Source organism: Rosa rugosa, chromosome 1 (assembly GCF_958449725.1).
Source record: "Rosa rugosa chromosome 1, drRosRugo1.1, whole genome shotgun sequence".
Taxonomy (NCBI): Eukaryota; Viridiplantae; Streptophyta; class Magnoliopsida; order Rosales; family Rosaceae; genus Rosa; species Rosa rugosa.
In genome coordinates, this window is record NC_084820.1 from 57,654,074 (window position 1) to 57,672,664 (window position 18,591).

The window sequence follows — 18,591 nt, forward strand, 5'->3', positions numbered from 1 at the left end:
AACCTTAAATCACGGAACCGGTGTTTGCCACCAAATTGTTTGATTAAAAAAAACTAGGTTATTACATTTTATCTCCTCAAGGGTCGGCTCCCCTTAGGGAAGTAGAAGCGTTTAAAGGGTTGACTGGTTTTTGGTACAGACATCTGTGTGAAATGAGTAACACACGAATATCTGTGTGAAATGTTAACACGGAAATCCGTGTAAAAATAACCATTAGCTACAGAATTCCGTGTGAAAGACTCTATTAAAGACAGAATTCTGTGTAAACAATCGAATGACAATTAACATGACAGTTATTAGATACCGAGGTAAATACACACAGATATCAGTTGCAAGTGTATATGTATTTCACACGGATTTCCGTGAGAATTCTACTTATAATTTAGAATCCCGCTCACCCTTTTTAGCTAAATTCTAATTTCCCACCTTACTTAACATTCTTTTGGAAAAAATGAAACCTAACCGCAAACCCAGATCTCTCCCTTCATCTCTCATCTTGTTTCCTGTTCTTCTCTTCATCCCCACTCATTGATGAAAAGGCCAATGCCAATAATCCGGTCATCAGGTGAGCCCATCATCGGGTGAGTACTTCTCTCTCATCTCTCCCAAACTCAATTGGGGCTTGTTTCTGATTTTTTTTTTTTTTTTTTGAATTCCTTCAGATCTAAGGAAGAACATGTAGCTGGTGTTGAAGAAGTGTGAGCCCATTTTAGTATTACTTGGAAAATGGAGTGAGCCAAGGAGGAGGACGGCGAGGAATTGGAGGAGTCTGATGATGATGACGTGGCGGAAAATGAAGAAGAGGAGGAGGAGGAAGAAGAAGAAGGTGGAGGCAAGAACGAAATCGAGGATGGTTTCTTTAATAGAAGTCGACATCTATCACATGTCATTCTATCAGATTGAGAGGCAAACCTTCTCTCTCTTCTTCTTCGTCGTTAGCGACCTCCGACAAGTCACTGGTCACTCTGGTCTCTGTGGCTTCTAGCGAAGGAAGGCGAGAAGAGTTCCACACCGAAACGATGACGGATGAGGCGTCGGGGAATCTGGAGTACGATTTCTATTGGAACCCAACAAAGTGAAGGTAAGCTCTGTAAATGAAGTTTTTTTTGGGATTTTTGGGTACTATGTGCTGAAGTGGGTATCAATGGTGTTTGGTATCATCTGCATCTCATATGGGTATGAGAAATTTTGGTTCTGTAATTGTAATTCTAGTCTCGTATTTGAGTTCTTTGTTTGCAACCAATTTTGGTTCTGTATTGTTTTTCCTTTAATACTCTTTTTCTGGGATTTGAGTAGAATCTGGTGACGTTTTCATTTTTTTATTTAGCTGTCTCTTTTTTATTGTGAGTAGATTGGTTAGAGTACAATATTAAACTCTGCTAGCAAAAGTACTCTGAAGAAATTAGCAGAAATGTTTTGGTCTTAATTTGTGTAGTGCTTAAAATACTTGTGTTGCAGGACCCAGTAATCAGGCCACTACATGAACTGGAGAAAAGTAACTTAATTGGAAGATATTCTAACTGAAATTCCATTGTGGATCAAATGCCCCGATTACGATTGAGTTAGTATCGCCATCCTATCCTTTTACATTGAACTTCTGCTCTTTCCTTCTCTAACTGCTGCTAAGAATATCTCAGTAACTTGTGATATGGCTTTAATTTCTGGTTTGAAGTATCGAAATATAGGGATATATGGATTCTTGAAATTAAGGATTTCTTGATTGTTTGTGGCTGATCAGCTTGGCATTGAATGTGGTTTGGGGTTTTGCTCAAATCGGTTTTAGTTGCTCTGCTCTTAACCATTGAAATTATTTCTTGACTCTTGTAATTTAGGGATTTTTTGACTCTTGAAATGCGTAAAATGTAGCTTGATTCTTTGGAGCGTATCTCAGCTTTCCATTTGCTGTAGCTTGTCAACAAAAGGAGGTTGAATCCATGGGACCAATTGCAGAGCGTTGGAGAATCAGAAGTAAAAGTGTGTTACATATATTGAGATATGAAGGCCCTTGGTTGAAGAGAAGAGCTGGGTTAGGCATGGGTATGGTTGCAGCCTATAATCCAAGTCTCCATTATCTCATTGAATCTCATGGTTTTATTGAAGAGGATGCAAAATCTTGTACAATTTCTTTGCTTCTTTAATGTAAAGCACTTCATTTTTTTTTTAGAAATAGATAACTTCATTACTTATCCATGGCCAGAAGGCACGTACATCATACGCTGTCTCACACTAAAAGTAGTTGTTGGCACAAGCCGCCAAACATATGACAGGTGACCCTCATTAACAAACAAAATACGCACATTTCATAGTGCCTAGCCAAATGAAACAAACTCCAAAACTATCTAAGTTCTTGCCATAGCAACCCTAGCCGCCTAGAGACCTCAATTGGTGTACGACTAGAGAAGCTAACCTACATAGTACCAGACTATACCTCAAATGCTAGACACAAAGAGAGGAAAACAGGAAGCTTATAGAACACTAGAAGTAGGCCGAAGCCACTAAGACCACTTGAAAAACTAGACAAGTGTACATACCTCCAACAATATGGAGTATTTGCTATCTCACCAAGCATAATTAACACCCTCTTTGGGACATCCACAAGACATGGCAAGGCCCAACCGAGACATGCATCGTGTAGCCCTATGTTCAAGCTACGCTACGGTATCCGGAAATCGCAAATCCGCCACCGGGAAGCCACCTTCCCGCCCTTGCAAAGTTGCCTCCACAAACTAGGCATTTCCACACTAGAATAGTTTCTACACTAGAATAGTTGTTACTTGTCCCACATCGAAAACAATGTAAAGGAGATGGCTTCCTTGACTTATAAAAGGAACTCTCCTCCCACTTAAACACCATTCACTCCACAACCAAATCCATCCCATTACATGCTTTGTAATCCCCCTTGGGCCGCAAGGCTCGACACACACTAGTTAAACATTCAAGTGGACGTAGTCTCCCGCTAAGGCGGGAGGTGAACCACTATACATCTCGTGTCAATCTCTCTCTCTCTCTCTCACTTAAGCTAACTAGAGATCCCACGGATCACTAACGTTAACAACAAGAAAACTAACACCAGATGTCCAGATGTCCCATCCACATGAACAACAGATCTGGCCCAAGGACATAGCCCAAATGCCAAGCCCTAGCCACCAGGCCCAGCCCTAAAGCATTGGTGACGAGCAGAACACCGCACCACAACCAAAGAACGACATCGCCGCCGCCACTGACAACCACAAAGTCGCTGCCACCATCGACATCCACGAATTCGCCATCGTCGTAGCACACTGGTTAATCACCCCACCAACACACCAAGGCCAGCGCCTCAACCGAAACCAAACGACGAGATTGCCACCAGAACGGACCTGTAAATCCGTCCTCCCGTCGCCCGCCTCCTTATCCAGCCTCGCAACCGCCCCATTTGCATTTGAGCCTCATCCTCTTCCAAATCTAAAGGTCACAGCAGATTGCACCCAGCCACCAGTTTCCCCGTCAGCCCTCAGTAGCCACCAAACTCTTCCGATCTCATCACCAGTCCGTAGCCAAATCGGGATCGATCCGGGCACCAACTCGCTTCTGATCTCATTCACGCTTGTAGCCTCGCCGCACATCTAGAAGCATCTCAGAAAACGAATCCCGTCCGACCACGCTCAACGCACACTGGCAAAGGCCGAGGCCCGCCTAGCATGGCGGCGTAGTCGGACGAGCTTGAAGGGAGTAGGTCGCGGAGGCGCGTACAAGGGTTGAGAGAGAGAATAGGTTCCCTAGGGTACAGCTTTTTTCGCATTCTTAATGTAAAGCACTTCATTGTAAATGTTTGAAGTATGTTTATTGTAGAGAAATAAAAGTATTATTATGTTCAGGTTGCAAATTAATTAGCAGAAATAATTTTTTTTTTAAATGTTGTCACTATTACACACTGAAATCAGTGTGAGATAATGGCACGTTTACTTACTTGGAATGGAAAATAATCATGAATCGGAGACAAGGGGAATGAGAGAAGAAAGGAATCGGTATTGATTCCGGATGAATGATTCCTAAACCCATCTCCCCCCTTCGTAATCGAATTCCTGAGTATTCAGGAATCGATTCCTGATAAATAGGTGGGACCTACACCAATTCCCATTCCTTCATGTGTTAGTAAACACAAGAATTCTTTTACCTGGAATCATTCTGATTCCTTTATGTGTTAGTAAACACAGGGGTATTTTTACTCCGTAATCATTCCATTCCAAGTAAGTAAACATGCCCTAAGAGTATAGGGATTTCACACGGAAATCCGTGTCAATAAGGTTATAAGTTTTGACACAGAAATCAGTATGAATTGCATTTCACACAGAAATCAGTGTGAAATTGAGTTTACATATTTGGTACAGAAATCCGTGTGAAATAGAGTTGTTCACACGGATTGCATTCTATTACGATAATCTATATTTACGGAAAGTGTACCTACATGTACGTTGCAAAGCATAATTAGCTATAATCAGACACCCTCATCGTACCGCCAGAGGTACCAACTATCGTCAAAGGAGTAACCCACAGATAGGCAGCCAGGCGGGCCACGGCCTGAGCACAAGCGTTCCCCAGGATCACCGCTGACGCGCCGCCACGCACTCTGCCAAGACGGCATCAGAATCTACTGAAACTGGGAACTGAAGCACTTCAGTCCCACATCGAAAACAAGGAGAAGATCAGACCTCTCCTCACCTATAAAAGGTCCTCTCTTCTCCCTTCATTAAATTACGCATTAACTCTCATTTATTACTATGCTGCCTATATATATCAACTGACTTAGGCATCGGAGAAGTGAAGACCGCCCAACGCGGTCTCCCTCTGACGCCCTGCCTTTCATTTGGCAGCTAGCAAGAATCACCAAGTATACAGAGTAGCGGTCCGCCCGCCGGACCCGCGTTAAACGAAGGCTTGGCTACCGCCAGACTTTGAGCATTAACAGAAAGATAGTGGGGCCCATGTCTAATATTCACACGGACAAAATAATCCGTGTGAGATGAGTATTAGCCCCCCTCCAAACCACACGGTAACTCAATTTGTGCGTGTACCGTGGGTAAAAGCCAATACACACTGAAATCCGTGTGAGAAAACCTTATTTCACACGGATTAAAATCTGTGGGTAATTGTTGTTTTGCTAGTAGTGTATCATAGGGGACTTGGGATTGAATTTTTGGGTACTGCAATTTTGTTTCTACTTTTGTTTAACTAGTTTTGTTGGGTAGCTCAGCTTAAAATGGTTGTTGTTTTAGATAGTCGATCGATTGGATGAGAATCATGAAATTTTGACATTTTGCCTTTGTATTATCAATGCAAGAATCTCCCTTTGTCCGTGATCATGCTATTACAAATACGTAGGGTGCTATTATAAGGAATGAAGTGTCATAGTTGCTACTGCTACTAAAACATGAAAAACTTTCATTTTTATATTAAATGGTTGAAAGTCTTCCACCATGCTCTCACACCATAATGGACTGCAGGACGAACGACGGCATATATGTGTTGGCTACCTGTCAAAGACAGCTTAATTTGTGCGGTATGCTATATATTTAGGGAGTGAAATTTGCACTCCCCTTTTTGTAAATCACACTCCCATTTTTTCTTTTGTTCATTAAACTTCCCAAACTACCCCTATCTTCTTTTTATATTTTCATTGTCAGTAATTGCGAGTCACAAAATAACTAAGCTCCTCTCCCTCGTGGCGGCGTTTGAGGTCATGATGGAGAGTCCAGCGTGTGCGACGTACATGGCTGCAGTGATGTCGTTGTGGCCGCCTCCGATGACCAGCGCGTCCTATTTTTTGTCCTTCAACGCACTTGCGGCGCCGACACTGCTGCATCTAAAGCTCCTCCGCCTCATTGAAATCCTTCACTTTCTCTACTAGCCTTCACATATTGGTTGCTCAGTGCCTATAGAATAGTCAATAGAGAAGATTCTTCTCTCTCTTCCTTGTTGATATCATCTTCAATCCTTTTTAATTACCCAACTTTTACGGTGCGTTTGGATGAGAAAATTATAAAATCCGTAGGAATTTATAAATGATGGAATCTTTAATTCCATCAATCTAAAATTCCATTAATTGCATTTTCTATTGTTTGGTTGCATCTATTTAGGATTTGAAATGTGTAATAAATTAAGAAAGTTTAAAAAAAATTAAAAAGATAAAATAGAAAAAAGTCTTGTTTTGGAAATAAAAATTGAATACTGCAAAGGAATTCGTAAATGACACCTATTTTGGTGGAAATTGAAGTGAGGAATTTAAATAACGAATTCCTTCGTTTTTTTCCCCAGAGAAATTTAAAATTTCCAATATGATAATGCCAAACGAGGGAATTGGCTTTTAGGAATTATGAAATCCTCACTTTCAATTAAATTCCATCATTTTTTCTCTCATCCAAACACACTCTTAAGAGATCCAAATACCCATGAAGCAAACTAATTAACCAAATCCCAGCTTGATTCCATATTCAAAATCTTCATGGGTTTTAAATTGTGAAATGAGTGTTTTCACTCTTTCCGATCAAACAAGCCCACCTTCAAAAGCATCAATTTGATCATATCTTTTGTTTTTATAAGTTCTTCAAGAAATGAACAAAGACTACCTTCCAAGACCCATAACATGGTTTTCTTGCTCTTCACGATTGAAATTCAGGTACTTCTCATTCCGATCCACTTGATCCTCTTCACCTTCATATGCTTGTCTAACATAGCCTTCACATTCTAGTCAACAAAACCAGAAACAGGGTATTACGAAAAGAAATAATAAAAACAAAGAGAGAGAGAGAGAGATGAAAAACTAGTAAGGGATATTTTTAGAATAAACAACAAAGGGAGTGCGGTTTACAAAAGGGGGAGTGTAAATTTCACTCCCCTATATTTATTGCTTTTGGCTACCCCTATATTTGGTTTGGTGGTTGAATAAGGTGGTAAATATATAATAATTATAACTCCCAAGACAAAATGATAGGAGTATTTTATGCGAACATAATCTTTATAATTGCAAAAAAACTTTGACCTAGCCTCCTCTGCTAGGGTTTACTTTCTAGGGTTCTAGAAAGCAAGATCTGATCTACCATGGATATGGAGATACTTAGTTGGAATTGCCGAGGGATCTGCAATGACATGACAAAGAGGGCGCTGAAGGATTTAATTTCCCAGAATCATCCTCAAATTATTTTTCTTTGTGAGACGAAGATCAGCACTCTTGCTGATTTCTGTGAATTGCACCGGGCTGTTGGATTTCCACACTCAAAGGAGGTGTTGAGTGATGGTCTATCAGGAGGTTTGGCGATGTTCTGGAATGATGATGTACAAGCGAAGGTTTTGACTTTCTCTGCGCATCACATCGATTTGGAGATCGTAGAAGGTCCTGGAGATCCTCGTTGGAGGCTAACGGGATTCTATGGGTATGCTAGGACGATAGAAAGGGATCGGTCATGGCAACTGCTAAGGGATTTACGTGATCTCGATTCTCTACCTTGGGCTGTTATTGGGGATTTCAATGAAATCCTGAATAATGGAGAAAAGATTGATGGTCTGCTTCGATCGGAACAACAGATGCGTGGATTTCGCGAAGCTCTTGGATATGGTGACCTTCTTGATTTAGGGTTTCAGGGTGCTATGTCTACATGGTGGAATTCTGACACACAACTCCGGTTAGATCGTGCAGTTTGTACACCCTGTTGGTGGGATATTTACGGGCATGCACGAGTGCGTCATCTAGCGCCCAGTGATTCTGACCATGTACCAATACTCTTACAAGCCAGCTCTGTTCCTTTGGCCAAAAGACAACGAGTGCACCGGTTCAAATTCGAAGCTTACTGGCTTCAACATAATGATTGTGACGAGGTTGTGAAGCAAGCATGGGCGACAGACGTGGATGGAAGTCCTATGTACTGTGCAACCAAGAAGATTGAATTCACAAGGATACAACTTGATGATTGGCAGAAGAGAACCTTTAGGACTAGGCAACAACAGATGTTGGGGGTGCGTGCTCGTCTTGAGGAGTTACTAGATGTTCCTGTGTCGGTGGAGGTGCAGAATGAAAAGAAAGAGCTGATGAGCAAGTTGCAGAGGCTTCTTTCACAAGAAGAATCCTTCTGGAAGCAACGGTCCAAAGTGACATGGTTGAAGGAGTGGGATAGGAACACAAGCTTTTTTCATCGAAAGGCTGCTAATAGAAAGAGGAAAAACTTCATTCATGGCCTCTATGACGAGAATGGGAATTGGTGTGATGACGACGCAGGTCTGGAACAAGTTATCTCTACTTATTTTCGAAAGATGTTTACAACTTCGAATATTGATGTTAAGGCAATGAACGACACTTTAGCAGCTATACAACCATGTGTAACACAGGTAATGAATGTACAATTGTGTGCTAATTATACACAAGAGGAGGTGAGGACTGCCTTGTTTCAAATGTATCCCACCAAATCCCCAGGACCGGATGGCATGCCTCCGCTCTTTTTTCAGCATTATTGGGACACTATTGGTGCAGACATTACTGAAGCAGTTCAGAGTTTTCTCCATTCAGGTCAACTTCTTCGTGAAATTAATTTTACTCATATCTGCTTAATTCCCAAAGTAGATAATCCGGAAAATATGTCAGATCTGAGGCCTATTGCGTTATGCAATGTTATTTACAAGATTTGTTCTAAGGTGATAGCCAACAGATTAAAGCTAATCTTACCTGAGGTGATTTCTCCATATCAAAGTGCTTTTGTTCCCGGCAGATTGATTACTGACAATATCCTTGTGGCTAATGAAACTGCTCACTTTGTTCATAATAAGAGGGAGGGTAATGAAGGTTTTATGGCCTTGAAGTTGGATCTAAGCAAGGCTTATGATCGCATGGAATGGAGCTTTTTGAGAAAAGTTTTAGATAGGTTTGGCTTTGCTCATTCATGGATTGATTTGGTGATGCAATGTATTAGTACTGTCCGGTATTCATTCTTAGTCCGTGGAAAGCCTCGGGGGCTTGTGATTCCTAGCAAGGGACTGAGACAAGGGGATCCTTTGTCTCCATATTTATTCTTAATTGGAGCAGAAGGTTTCTCTGCTTTATTGCGCCAGAAACAAGAGTTAGGCTTGCTCCAAGGTATTAAGGTTTGTGATGGAGCCCCTTTTGTAAATCATCTTTTATTCGCCGATGATAGTATGTTATATGCTCAAGCTTCTTTGGAAGATTGTTACCAGATTCAAGAAGTTCTTGAAACTTACGGGAGAGCCTCAAGACAATTGGTTAACTTTGACAAAAGTTCAGTGGTATTCAGTAAAAATGTGGACTCTGCTATACAAGAAGAAATATCCAGTTTGTTGGGAGTAGAAGTAGTTGCCTCCCATGAAAAATACTTGGGATTACCTACTTATGTAGGGAGAAAGAAAACTGCAACCTTTCAGTACATTAAGGAAAATTTGGCTAAGAAGCTATCTAATTGGCAAGGGAAGCTGCTTAGTGGTGCAGGAAAGGACATTTTGATCAGGGTAGTAGCTCAAGCGTTACTTACCTATGCTATGAGTGTCTTCCAATTGACAAAGAATTTCTGTGAAGATTTGGAACGACTTTGTGCTCGGTTTTGGTGGGGATCTACAATGGATAAAAGAAAGATTCATTGGAAAACATGGAATGCTTTGTGTAATCCGAAAGAAGAAGGGGGACTAGGGTTTCGCAGTTTGGCTAGCTTTAATTCGGCGATGCTTGCTAAACAAGCTTGGAGGGTAATTTCTAACCCCACTTCTCTAGTTGCTCGAATTTTTAAGGCAAAATATTACCCTACAAGCTCATTTTGGTTGGCAGACAATCATTCTTTTCCTTCATATTCTTGGAGGAGTATTTTCTCTACAAGGGATCTATTGAAGCAAAGCACATATTGGCAGATTGGTTCTGGGACAGAGGTCAATATTTGGAATGATAATTGGTTGCCAAGCTTGTCTAGTGGTAGGCCTCATGAGACTGCAACAGGTCTTGCTGAAGTGTCTCAGGTTTCTGATTTGCGTACTACTAATGGTGATTGGAATTATGATATGATTGTTAGATTGTTTTCTTCAGAAGAAGTGGAGGCCATTTTAAGTGTGCCTCTAAGTTTGAGAAGGGTGGATGATAGACTGGTCTGGAAATTGGAAAGAGATGGAAAATATTCAGTTAAAACGGCTTACAGGTTCTCCTTCTCTCATTCTCCTTCTTGTGTACCTTTTAAGCTATCAGTTAACACTGACTTTTGGAAAAAATTGTGGAAAGTGAAGATTCCTAATTCGGCGAAGATTTACATGTGGAAAGTGTGCCATAACATTCTCCCATCCATGGAAAGACTCATTTCTAAAAGGGTGGTGTTAGAGTCACAGGTATGTGTTTTGTGTGATAGTGCAGTTGAGACTACACTACATATTACTCGTGATTGCTCTTTTACAAGGCAGACTCTCCAAAGTAAAGGAGTGTTGGCCCAAGTATGTTTAAGTTCTTATGCAATATCTTGTGATTTGTTGCATTGGTTAAGTTTATGTGTCCATGACCTTTCGTTACTGCATTTGGGGGAATTTATCTATCTATTGTGGGGAATTTGGAAGGAGAGAAATAGCTATTGATGTGCTTCTTAAGTCTACTGCAAGATTGCATGAGTTTCAATTTCATAATACCAGACCGATTACTCAAGCGAGTGGTCGTTCTAGAATTGCTCGATGGAAAGCTCCCTCATCTGGCTTGTTGAAAATAAATGTGGATGGTTCTTTTCACCATGTCTCACGAATGGGAAGTGTTGGGTTTGTGGTTCGTGATGAATATGGCAGTATGGTTGCTGGTGGTGGGCGTCCTTTGTCTGGATTAATTTCGCCAGAACATGCAGAGGTTTTGGCATGTAAGATGGCAATTGAGTTTGCTTTAGATCAGAATTTGTTACCTGCTGTAATAGAGACTGATTCTGAGATGGTGCAACGAGAACTATGTAACTCCGAAGGGCCTAATACTTCCTTGCTGGGCCGTATCTATGAGGATCTGAACTCCATATTGGCTTCAAATCCCAATTTGCATATTACTCACACTAGAAGAGATGCCAACAAGGTTGCACACCTAATGGCTGCGCATGCTAGTTCTCTAGTACATGAATGTTTTTATTTTTCTCCTCCTTCCTTCTTATTAGCTGCTATTGCAGCTGAACGTTATCATATGTAATTTTCCAAATTCTCAATAAAGGCTGACCTCTTTTACCTAAAAAAAAAAAGGAGTATTTTATGCGATGTGTATATGGTTAATCTCTATATTAATCTTTGTTAGTTTATTCTGTTTTCTCTTTATTTATTTACTTTTGTGTTTATTAGGTTTTCCGGAGTACATATACAAAAATGAGATAATAAGAGGAAAGATGCACAAATAAGGAAAAGCTTGAAGTCCTGACCCAAGTAGAAGACCTTGATGGATCGAGGAGCCCAATCCATGGAGCTATCGCAGCAAATTATGGAGATATTAGCAGAGATATTGATGATAACATGGCGAATTCTCATTGGACAAAGTGATGTGGAGAAATCCTAATTCAATCAGAGAATTAAGAAGTTGGTTTTCTCTACACTTCAAGGACTCTCAAACCAAAAAGGAATGAAAGAGGACTTCAGAGCACTATAATAAGCCTAGAAAAGCTAACAAAAAGACTAATACGCGGGAGAATCAAGCAAGAAACTCGAGCAGAAAAAAGCAGATCAGCCGTTCACCGACCAGTTGGCGGATCCTGACGACCGGTCGTTATGACGATTTTCCAACTTGATTTTTAGGGTTTTTCTGTTTTACTTTGCTTATGAATTCTTTTGTGCTTCCAATTCAAACCATGTGCAACTAAATTCTTGGTAGTTAGGGGATATTGAAGCCCCAACCATGATTGTATGCCATGCTATGACATTTAATTAGTTTTTGTTTATTCAATGGATGAGAACTTAATTACTATTTTTACATTGATGATTTCTTTATGTGCTTTCTTTGGTGGCCAACTTAGATTGCATCTTTAGGATTCTATTGCTATGAATGATCATTGCCTATTCCTTTTAAGAATGTTCCGTTGAAAGTTCTAGAGTAGTAAATCGTCTATAAGGCGAGTGATTAGATTCCTAGATTAATTGAGACGCGTCGTACTCATGATGTCTTGTGATGTCTCGTTTTTCTTAATCTTAATGATTTCTATGTGTTAAATCTAGAGTTGCGTCAATAGGTTGCATTTTAGGAAATAGGTTAGGTGTAGAGCGTCTCTCACCTAGCATACAAGTAAGGAAAAATAATAGGACGTTGGGTTAACTTGAGCATCTTCATCCATAGTTAAATAAGACTAGGTTAAACATGGTTTGCAGACTTGATTGATTTGTGGTGGATACATTCCCTGACTTCTGTTTCTCAACCTTTAGCAATTTCATTATTTGTTATTTACTTTCAATTGCTTTCACAAACTTCACAATCAACTCTTAAACTCGGAAAGTCTTACAATTAGTCCATAAGTCCTCTGTGGGAGACCCTACTTCCTTATTCTACAGTTGACATTCAAATCAGTAGTAGGAAAATTGTTAGTATAAAAATAACCGATCACAAAAGGAGGTTACCAAAGAAGCGTTTAACTCAGTTTTGCAATGCTTTTCTATCCCTCCAATTCTAGGAAGCATGAAAAGTGTGGTAGTATATATAGGGCATGGCAAGCAAGAAATGAATTCTTTAACGTGTAGATTTCGTGCATGAATCTCCTCTCTCTTGATGGAAAAGCTGCATATGTTTGTGCTATTCGGGTCCTTTGCATTAGGTACTCTACAAATGTATCTATGGCGTGTGTGACAGAGTTATTCACCTCATGACTTCGATCCACTTCTGTTCTTGGCGTGCCATTTATATGAGCAACCAAGATTTGGACAAGCTTTTGGCTAGCCGAAGAAAAGCTTTGGGCAACTCGCATGTAATCCTAATTTCTACATTAAGGTGGGGCCGACAACATGAAAAAGAATGAAGATTTATGTGATTTGCATCTTGAAGTATTCTGGAGTATCCAAAAGACGGTGATTAGCATCTAAACAGGTAGCGAAAATTCGACCAATATTTTTATTGTATGAGAATTCCACTCACTTAATGCTTACTAGCCTTACTGCACGGAAGTGCGGTGCTCACGTGTGAGTTAAATTTCTATTTTATTTATCATGATTATTTCATATTGTCCATGTTTGCTTCAGTAATTTGCTTTGAAACAATATATCAATAGCCGATACTAATTAGTTTGCCCCAAAATGAATCACTACTAGCTATTTGGCCTATGGCCACCACCGTTATTTGGTCCCCATTGACTTCATTAGGGACGGAAGTCAGTGGGTATTAGCCTTTAGCCACCATTATCATGTCCGACTCTAATTGTACCAACTCCATTTAAGAAATAACCCATTTGGCCGCTGTTAAATCTGTCCGTCGCAGCTTAGGTACCATTGCCAAAACAAAATTCACGCGCAGGACTTCTCCACTCTCTGACAATGAATAGTAACTTGTACTTTATTTATATTATTTAATGTTGCCATCACATGCCAAATTACCACCAATCTGGAATCCGGTTTTGAGAAATCTGGTTTGTTATTTATGGGTCCCATTTTCTGACAGCTCTTGTATTAAGGGCTTCAAAATACCACAGCCGAAAATGTATTAATAGGTGACCAAATACAATATAGTATTCCATAATCCATACCTATACTAAAAAGCTTAAAAATATCCTACAAATGAAAATAAAAACATTCTATTCTAATGGGTACATTTTTTCTCACTGGATATCTTCTACTGAATACAACCAAGACTACACAAACTCCTCTGACTGATGTGCTCCTGCCCAATAAATATCCTACAAAAAAACCCAAGAAACTCAAATTAATAGGATGTGTCTGCCATAAAATTGGTCTTGGCCAAAATACAACAATGTCATCAACAGAGGATAAATGCTTTATATGTAACATTAGTTACCCGATAGATATGTTCATAAGATGATAGATATTGATTATATCAGAATGTATTGTAGTAGGAATCTATGAAAACGTATTGTAGAGTCTCCAGTGTTGTCCTATATAAACTCTTGTAATCATATCAAATGTATCAAGAAATTCCAAAACTTTTCTGGGATTGTTCTAGTGATTTGCACATTCAAAATTGACTCCAACCAAATTATTGACACTTCAAAGTTTAAACAGATGCCAAAGGAAAAAAGTGCAATGATTACAAAAAAGAGTGTATGATCAACATATTGCATAATGGATAGCAACTGTTGACATCCACAAATGGAAGACAAACAAACAAAGTCAAATGTTAATACCTCTCAAGAATCTCAAATGGTAAGCCAGTAGCTTGAAAGGAAATAAAACGCAGGGGCTCGTTACCTAAAACAAAACAGAAGACTCTTACAATGTTTACTTCAAAGAAACACCTAAAACAATATAGTTAAGGAAACCAAGAAATTGAATCAGTATACACATTAGAGAATCTTAAAACTATGATAAGTGCTATACAGAAATAACTTGATGTATATTAACCTGTTAGCAGTTGGGATTCATCTTCATTGCCAAATCCTGACCTGAAACTAATCGATCTAACACCCTTATATTGCAAGTAACAGAATAAATGAAGCAAATTAAGGTGATGAGTAAAAGGAAACCTCAGTACTTGCCTTTGTTTCAAAGATCTATAACTGATTCCAATTTCCAGCTATCAACTTGACAGCTCCTGATTGATTGACTTGAACATAGAGCAACAACTGTCGTTAGCCAAATGGAGTTCATAAATGTAGAAGTTCTAGTTTAATTTTACATTGTAACTACTAATTTTTAATTCCTTGCTATAGTTCAAACACCAAAAATAGAAGCAAGTACTAGAAAATTAGTCTCAACTTAGCAACTAGAGATAAATACTGCTTGTTCAAATTACCTAACCTCTTCTTATACATATAAAGCCCTGTACCCATCACTAGAGAGCTAATCCCATAAGGATTCTACAATCTAACATTGCATGTCTACAATCTATAATCAAATGAAGTAAATGAATGAGAAACATACAAGACAAAAGAGAAGACCTAAATGCATAAGAAATGTGAATGGATTTAAGGCTCCCTCATTGTAGTTTGACTTCCAAATAATGTGTCATCTATTAATCTGGATGTCGATATCAGAAATAACATACGAAGACTATCGATCTAAACCGGCCATTCAAGCTTAGTTTGCAATTCATTCCAGATAGAAAACCCCAGATCAAATTCATACAAAATTCCTCCACTAACTCAAATCTAAATGAAATATAACCTAGAAAATTACAAACCTTAAAGATTATACCTGATAAAGGTGAGAAAGAGAGTGCCGGTGTATTTTAGGCAACCCAACAACAACCTGTAAACACAGATGTCCCAAAACCTAAATCAAAGTGAAACCCCAAAAAATTGAACCAAATTAAATCGAACACCTAAATCAACATTCAGCCCAATTGTTTATCAAGTTGAAGAGTAAGAAAACAACAGAATCAAAGAAACCTTTGGATAATCTTACTTGAATTAGACGAGAAAGAAGATATTGTTCTGCAAAATCCAAGTTGCGATGGGTGGATGAGAAACAGAATTAAAAATCCCAAATTTCATAAAACTCAAAAGCCCTAAATTGATATGGGAGAGAAAACAGTACTTGATTCAAGTGTGTAGCTTTAGCGGCGTAGGTCGGCAACCAGGATCATCCATGATGCTGGTCTAAGAGAGCCATAGGAAGACTTCGAGATCTCTCAGTCGGTCTCTCTGAGATTCGAGTGGGAGAGAGAGAGAGAGTGTGTGTGTGTGTGTGTGTGTGTGTGTGTGAGACTGAACTGAATAGAAGAATTAAAAGATAATGAGATATGCCATATTTGGCGACGGATAAGAAGAAAAATATTAATATTTATTTGAAATTAGTAACGTGGACCATTCCATTTGCGACGGATAAGTTTTAGTTTTTTTTTTTTTTTTTTTTTTTTAAGTTTCTTCTCTGCGTTTGAAGTTTTTTATTCTTTATTGTTTATTCAGAGCAAAACAAAAAAAAGTCCCAAATTAGCCTTATTGTTCATTAACTGTGGACCCCAGTCTGACAATAGATGAGTGTTGCCACGGCTGTATAGTCTCTATTTGGAGGAGTAGCACTATATTGCGACGGAATTTGAATCTGTCCGTGGTTTTCTTGTTCCCCAAGCCCTCTTTGGCACGGAGGGTGTACCTATTATGCTGCTAAACTCTGATTTTGGTCAGCAATAGCATAGTCGCTACTAAACAATGACAACCGTCCCTATTGACCTAATAAAAGCCACAGATGGTCGCTAGTACCCAATGCTGCTGTGGCCATAGGCCAAATAGCTAGTAGTGAATGCACAAAACCATATCAAAGCCAACCAATTTGTAATGGTATGCCGATTCTCATCAACCAAAAGAAAACAACAGCAGTTTGCCATAACATTAACCTCAAATCACCTCAATTTCTTAGCAACCAAAACAGGAAGCATAAAACGTTTTGCTGCAAATATTCACACCTGCTACACTACACTACACATTCATCCAGTCCTACTACCAATTCAAAGGCTTAACATTTCGTCCCATTATCTATACTCATTCGAATATGACGCTCTATACTCATTAGCCACCTTCTTACTACTATACATACAAAGTCCCGTTGCCAATTCATAATCTCAACGTTCAACCTCAAACTATCTCTCAGTTTCTTCGCTACCAAAACAGAAAGCTTTAAACTTTTCACCTTAAATAGCTACACATTCATCAAGTCCTGCTTACAAAAGCAAAGCAATTGAAAATTCAGAGTCTCACAGAGGCTAGCAGGTCCAATCCCTGAATATCAAACACACAAAAGTATATGAAGTCAAGACATTTCCAGAAGGCAGATTGTCAAGTGCACTGACTATTGTGGTACAAATAAAGGTAAGATTATAAACAGCTAATGCCCTTTACCCTCTTCTTCTTCTTTTTTCTATGGTGGAAGTGATGAAGCTCACAGCAATATTGCAGCTTGGGTGATGAAGACCTTGCTGAGTATACTTGCATACTTCCAATTTTGATGTTCAGAACTTAAGAAGAGTCGAGTATCAAGCAGGAAAAATATGCAGTTTTTAAAGTTAAATTTACAGAGCCTTAACTCATTCTTTAAAGCTTTGATTAAGGTGTGGTTTCTTTTCTTTAAAACATTAGAATGTCTATTTTCAGTACCTAGAAGTTTTGCACAAATTAGAGCTTTAGAAAGTTGCATTAAAGAATAAGAAATAAGTACACAGCAGCAGTTTTGCAGAAAAACCTGGAACTATAATTGAACTTTAAAAATTCATAACTAATTGTAGAAAATTCGTTTTCAGGTGATTCCAACTCTGAGAGTTTCTTTTGGATGATTCCTTTTGACCAACTGCACAAGACAAGGAACAGCTTAGAGCATCAACGGCTTAGTGATTTTGTCTTTGTTCAGTACAACTTGCAACTAAGACAGATGTAAGTAGAAACCAATAGGCTCTTTATATGTGTTTTGTAAATGTTAATCTTTTGCTAATCGATTTTCTTACAGGGTTCATAAGAACAAAGAGCATGAGTATGTGGATCCTATATCATTTGACAACACCAGCACTGTTGAAGACTGGGTAACAGAGACTGACATGTACCTAGAAGACAATGAAAATACTGATTGGAAGGCACTTGAACCGCCCTCTTATAATTCGAGGCTTTTAGAACTTTCAGTTGATGAAGCTGAAGACTTGGGTTCAGGTAACTGAGATTGTATGAATTGTGAATTATATGATTTGAGAGTTATGATTTATTTTCTTTTTTTATTTTAACTAGAATGTTGGTCGATGTACAGGGTTTGATGATAACGAGATTTTCTTAAACGGATTGCAATTGGTTAAAGAAGAACGCAGAACCTAATGTCCCTAAGCCGATGGTGCAGAATTCATGGACGCAAATCTTTACGATTGGTGACCACTTAGCTTCAGTTCCATCAAAGAAGAATGCCCCTGTAACAAAGTAGCATATCTAGAGATACTCTCTGTTTCAAAAGGCGTTATTTTTTAGTGGTATTTTTTTTTTTTTTGGTCAATTCGTTTTTTAGTGGTATTACTGCAGAAGTTGCTGTCACCATGATGCTCTTGTGGCAATAAATAGAACCAGTCTACTTATTAGAGGTCCAAATTGGATACAAGCAAAGCAACTCACTCTCGTTATGGATCTTGATTTTTTGTGGTCATAAAAGACTCCAGAAATTATTTTCACAATATTTGCACATTTGTTTGAGGACGCAGTATACTTCTCACAAAATGACATACATTTCGTAAAATTAAATTATAAGAACTTAAGAACTGAGTTGTTGCTTGTGTCTTCATTCTTTGTTTGCTCCAAGAGCCTCACGGCATTGTTGGTTTGGGACCTCTGGAGCACTGCCAGTTAGTGGCGAAACTAAAGGGCACGCTGGTGATAAGTTTAGGGAGGTCATTGGTCATAGCTGCAGCTCAGATGGATGTGTAGCTATTTTCGATTTGATATGACTTTTTCGTTAGGCCAAGAAGTATGAGTAAGAAGGTCGTAGCTGCGGTGCGCTCTTGAAAAA

General features: G+C 39.0%; 1 protein-coding gene and 3 long non-coding RNA genes across 5 annotated transcripts; 3 read left to right on the forward strand and 1 right to left on the reverse strand.

Annotated features, from left to right (window-relative positions):
- Positions 1-389: 389 nt before the first annotated feature.
- On the forward strand, positions 390-2,175 carry LOC133742765 (uncharacterized). The gene is made up of 3 exons (XR_009862726.1): positions 390-581; positions 663-1,081; positions 1,459-2,175. It is a non-coding gene; the product is annotated as an uncharacterized LOC133742765 (long non-coding RNA).
- A 3,452-nt stretch (positions 2,176-5,627) lies between these two features.
- Positions 5,628-11,859, forward strand: LOC133742772 (uncharacterized). Its single transcript, XR_009862727.1, has 3 exons — positions 5,628-5,997; positions 6,415-6,655; positions 11,314-11,859. It is a non-coding gene; the product is annotated as an uncharacterized LOC133742772 (long non-coding RNA).
- A 1,767-nt stretch (positions 11,860-13,626) lies between these two features.
- LOC133742775 (uncharacterized) lies at positions 13,627-15,795 on the reverse strand. 2 transcript variants are annotated; one of them, XR_009862729.1, is made up of 6 exons: positions 15,655-15,795; positions 15,523-15,551; positions 15,313-15,366; positions 14,521-14,710; positions 14,304-14,367; positions 13,627-13,838 (listed from the first exon to the last, which is right to left on the reverse strand). It is a non-coding gene; the product is annotated as an uncharacterized LOC133742775 (long non-coding RNA). The 2 variants fall into 2 exon arrangements; XR_009862728.1 differs by having other exon boundaries at positions 14,521-14,722.
- Positions 15,796-17,193: 1,398 nt separating this feature from the next.
- LOC133731393 (uncharacterized) lies at positions 17,194-17,975 on the forward strand. The gene is made up of 4 exons (XM_062158774.1): positions 17,194-17,206; positions 17,354-17,483; positions 17,557-17,753; positions 17,848-17,975. The coding sequence occupies exons 1-4, from the start codon at positions 17,194-17,196 to the stop codon at positions 17,910-17,912; spliced, it is 405 nt and encodes a 134-aa protein (XP_062014758.1). The 3' UTR covers positions 17,913-17,975.
- Positions 17,976-18,591: the final 616 nt, after the last annotated feature.

What these genes read in the sequence shown, in the direction of transcription:
- LOC133731393 (XM_062158774.1), top strand. An exon ending in AACTTGCAACTAAGACAGAT is followed by an intron (nt 17,484 to 17,556) that starts GTAAGTAGAAAC and finishes ATTTTCTTACAG; the next exon opens with GGTTCATAAGAACAAAGAGC. An exon ending in AGCTGAAGACTTGGGTTCAG is followed by an intron (nt 17,754 to 17,847) that starts GTAACTGAGATT and finishes GTCGATGTACAG; the next exon opens with GGTTTGATGATAACGAGATT.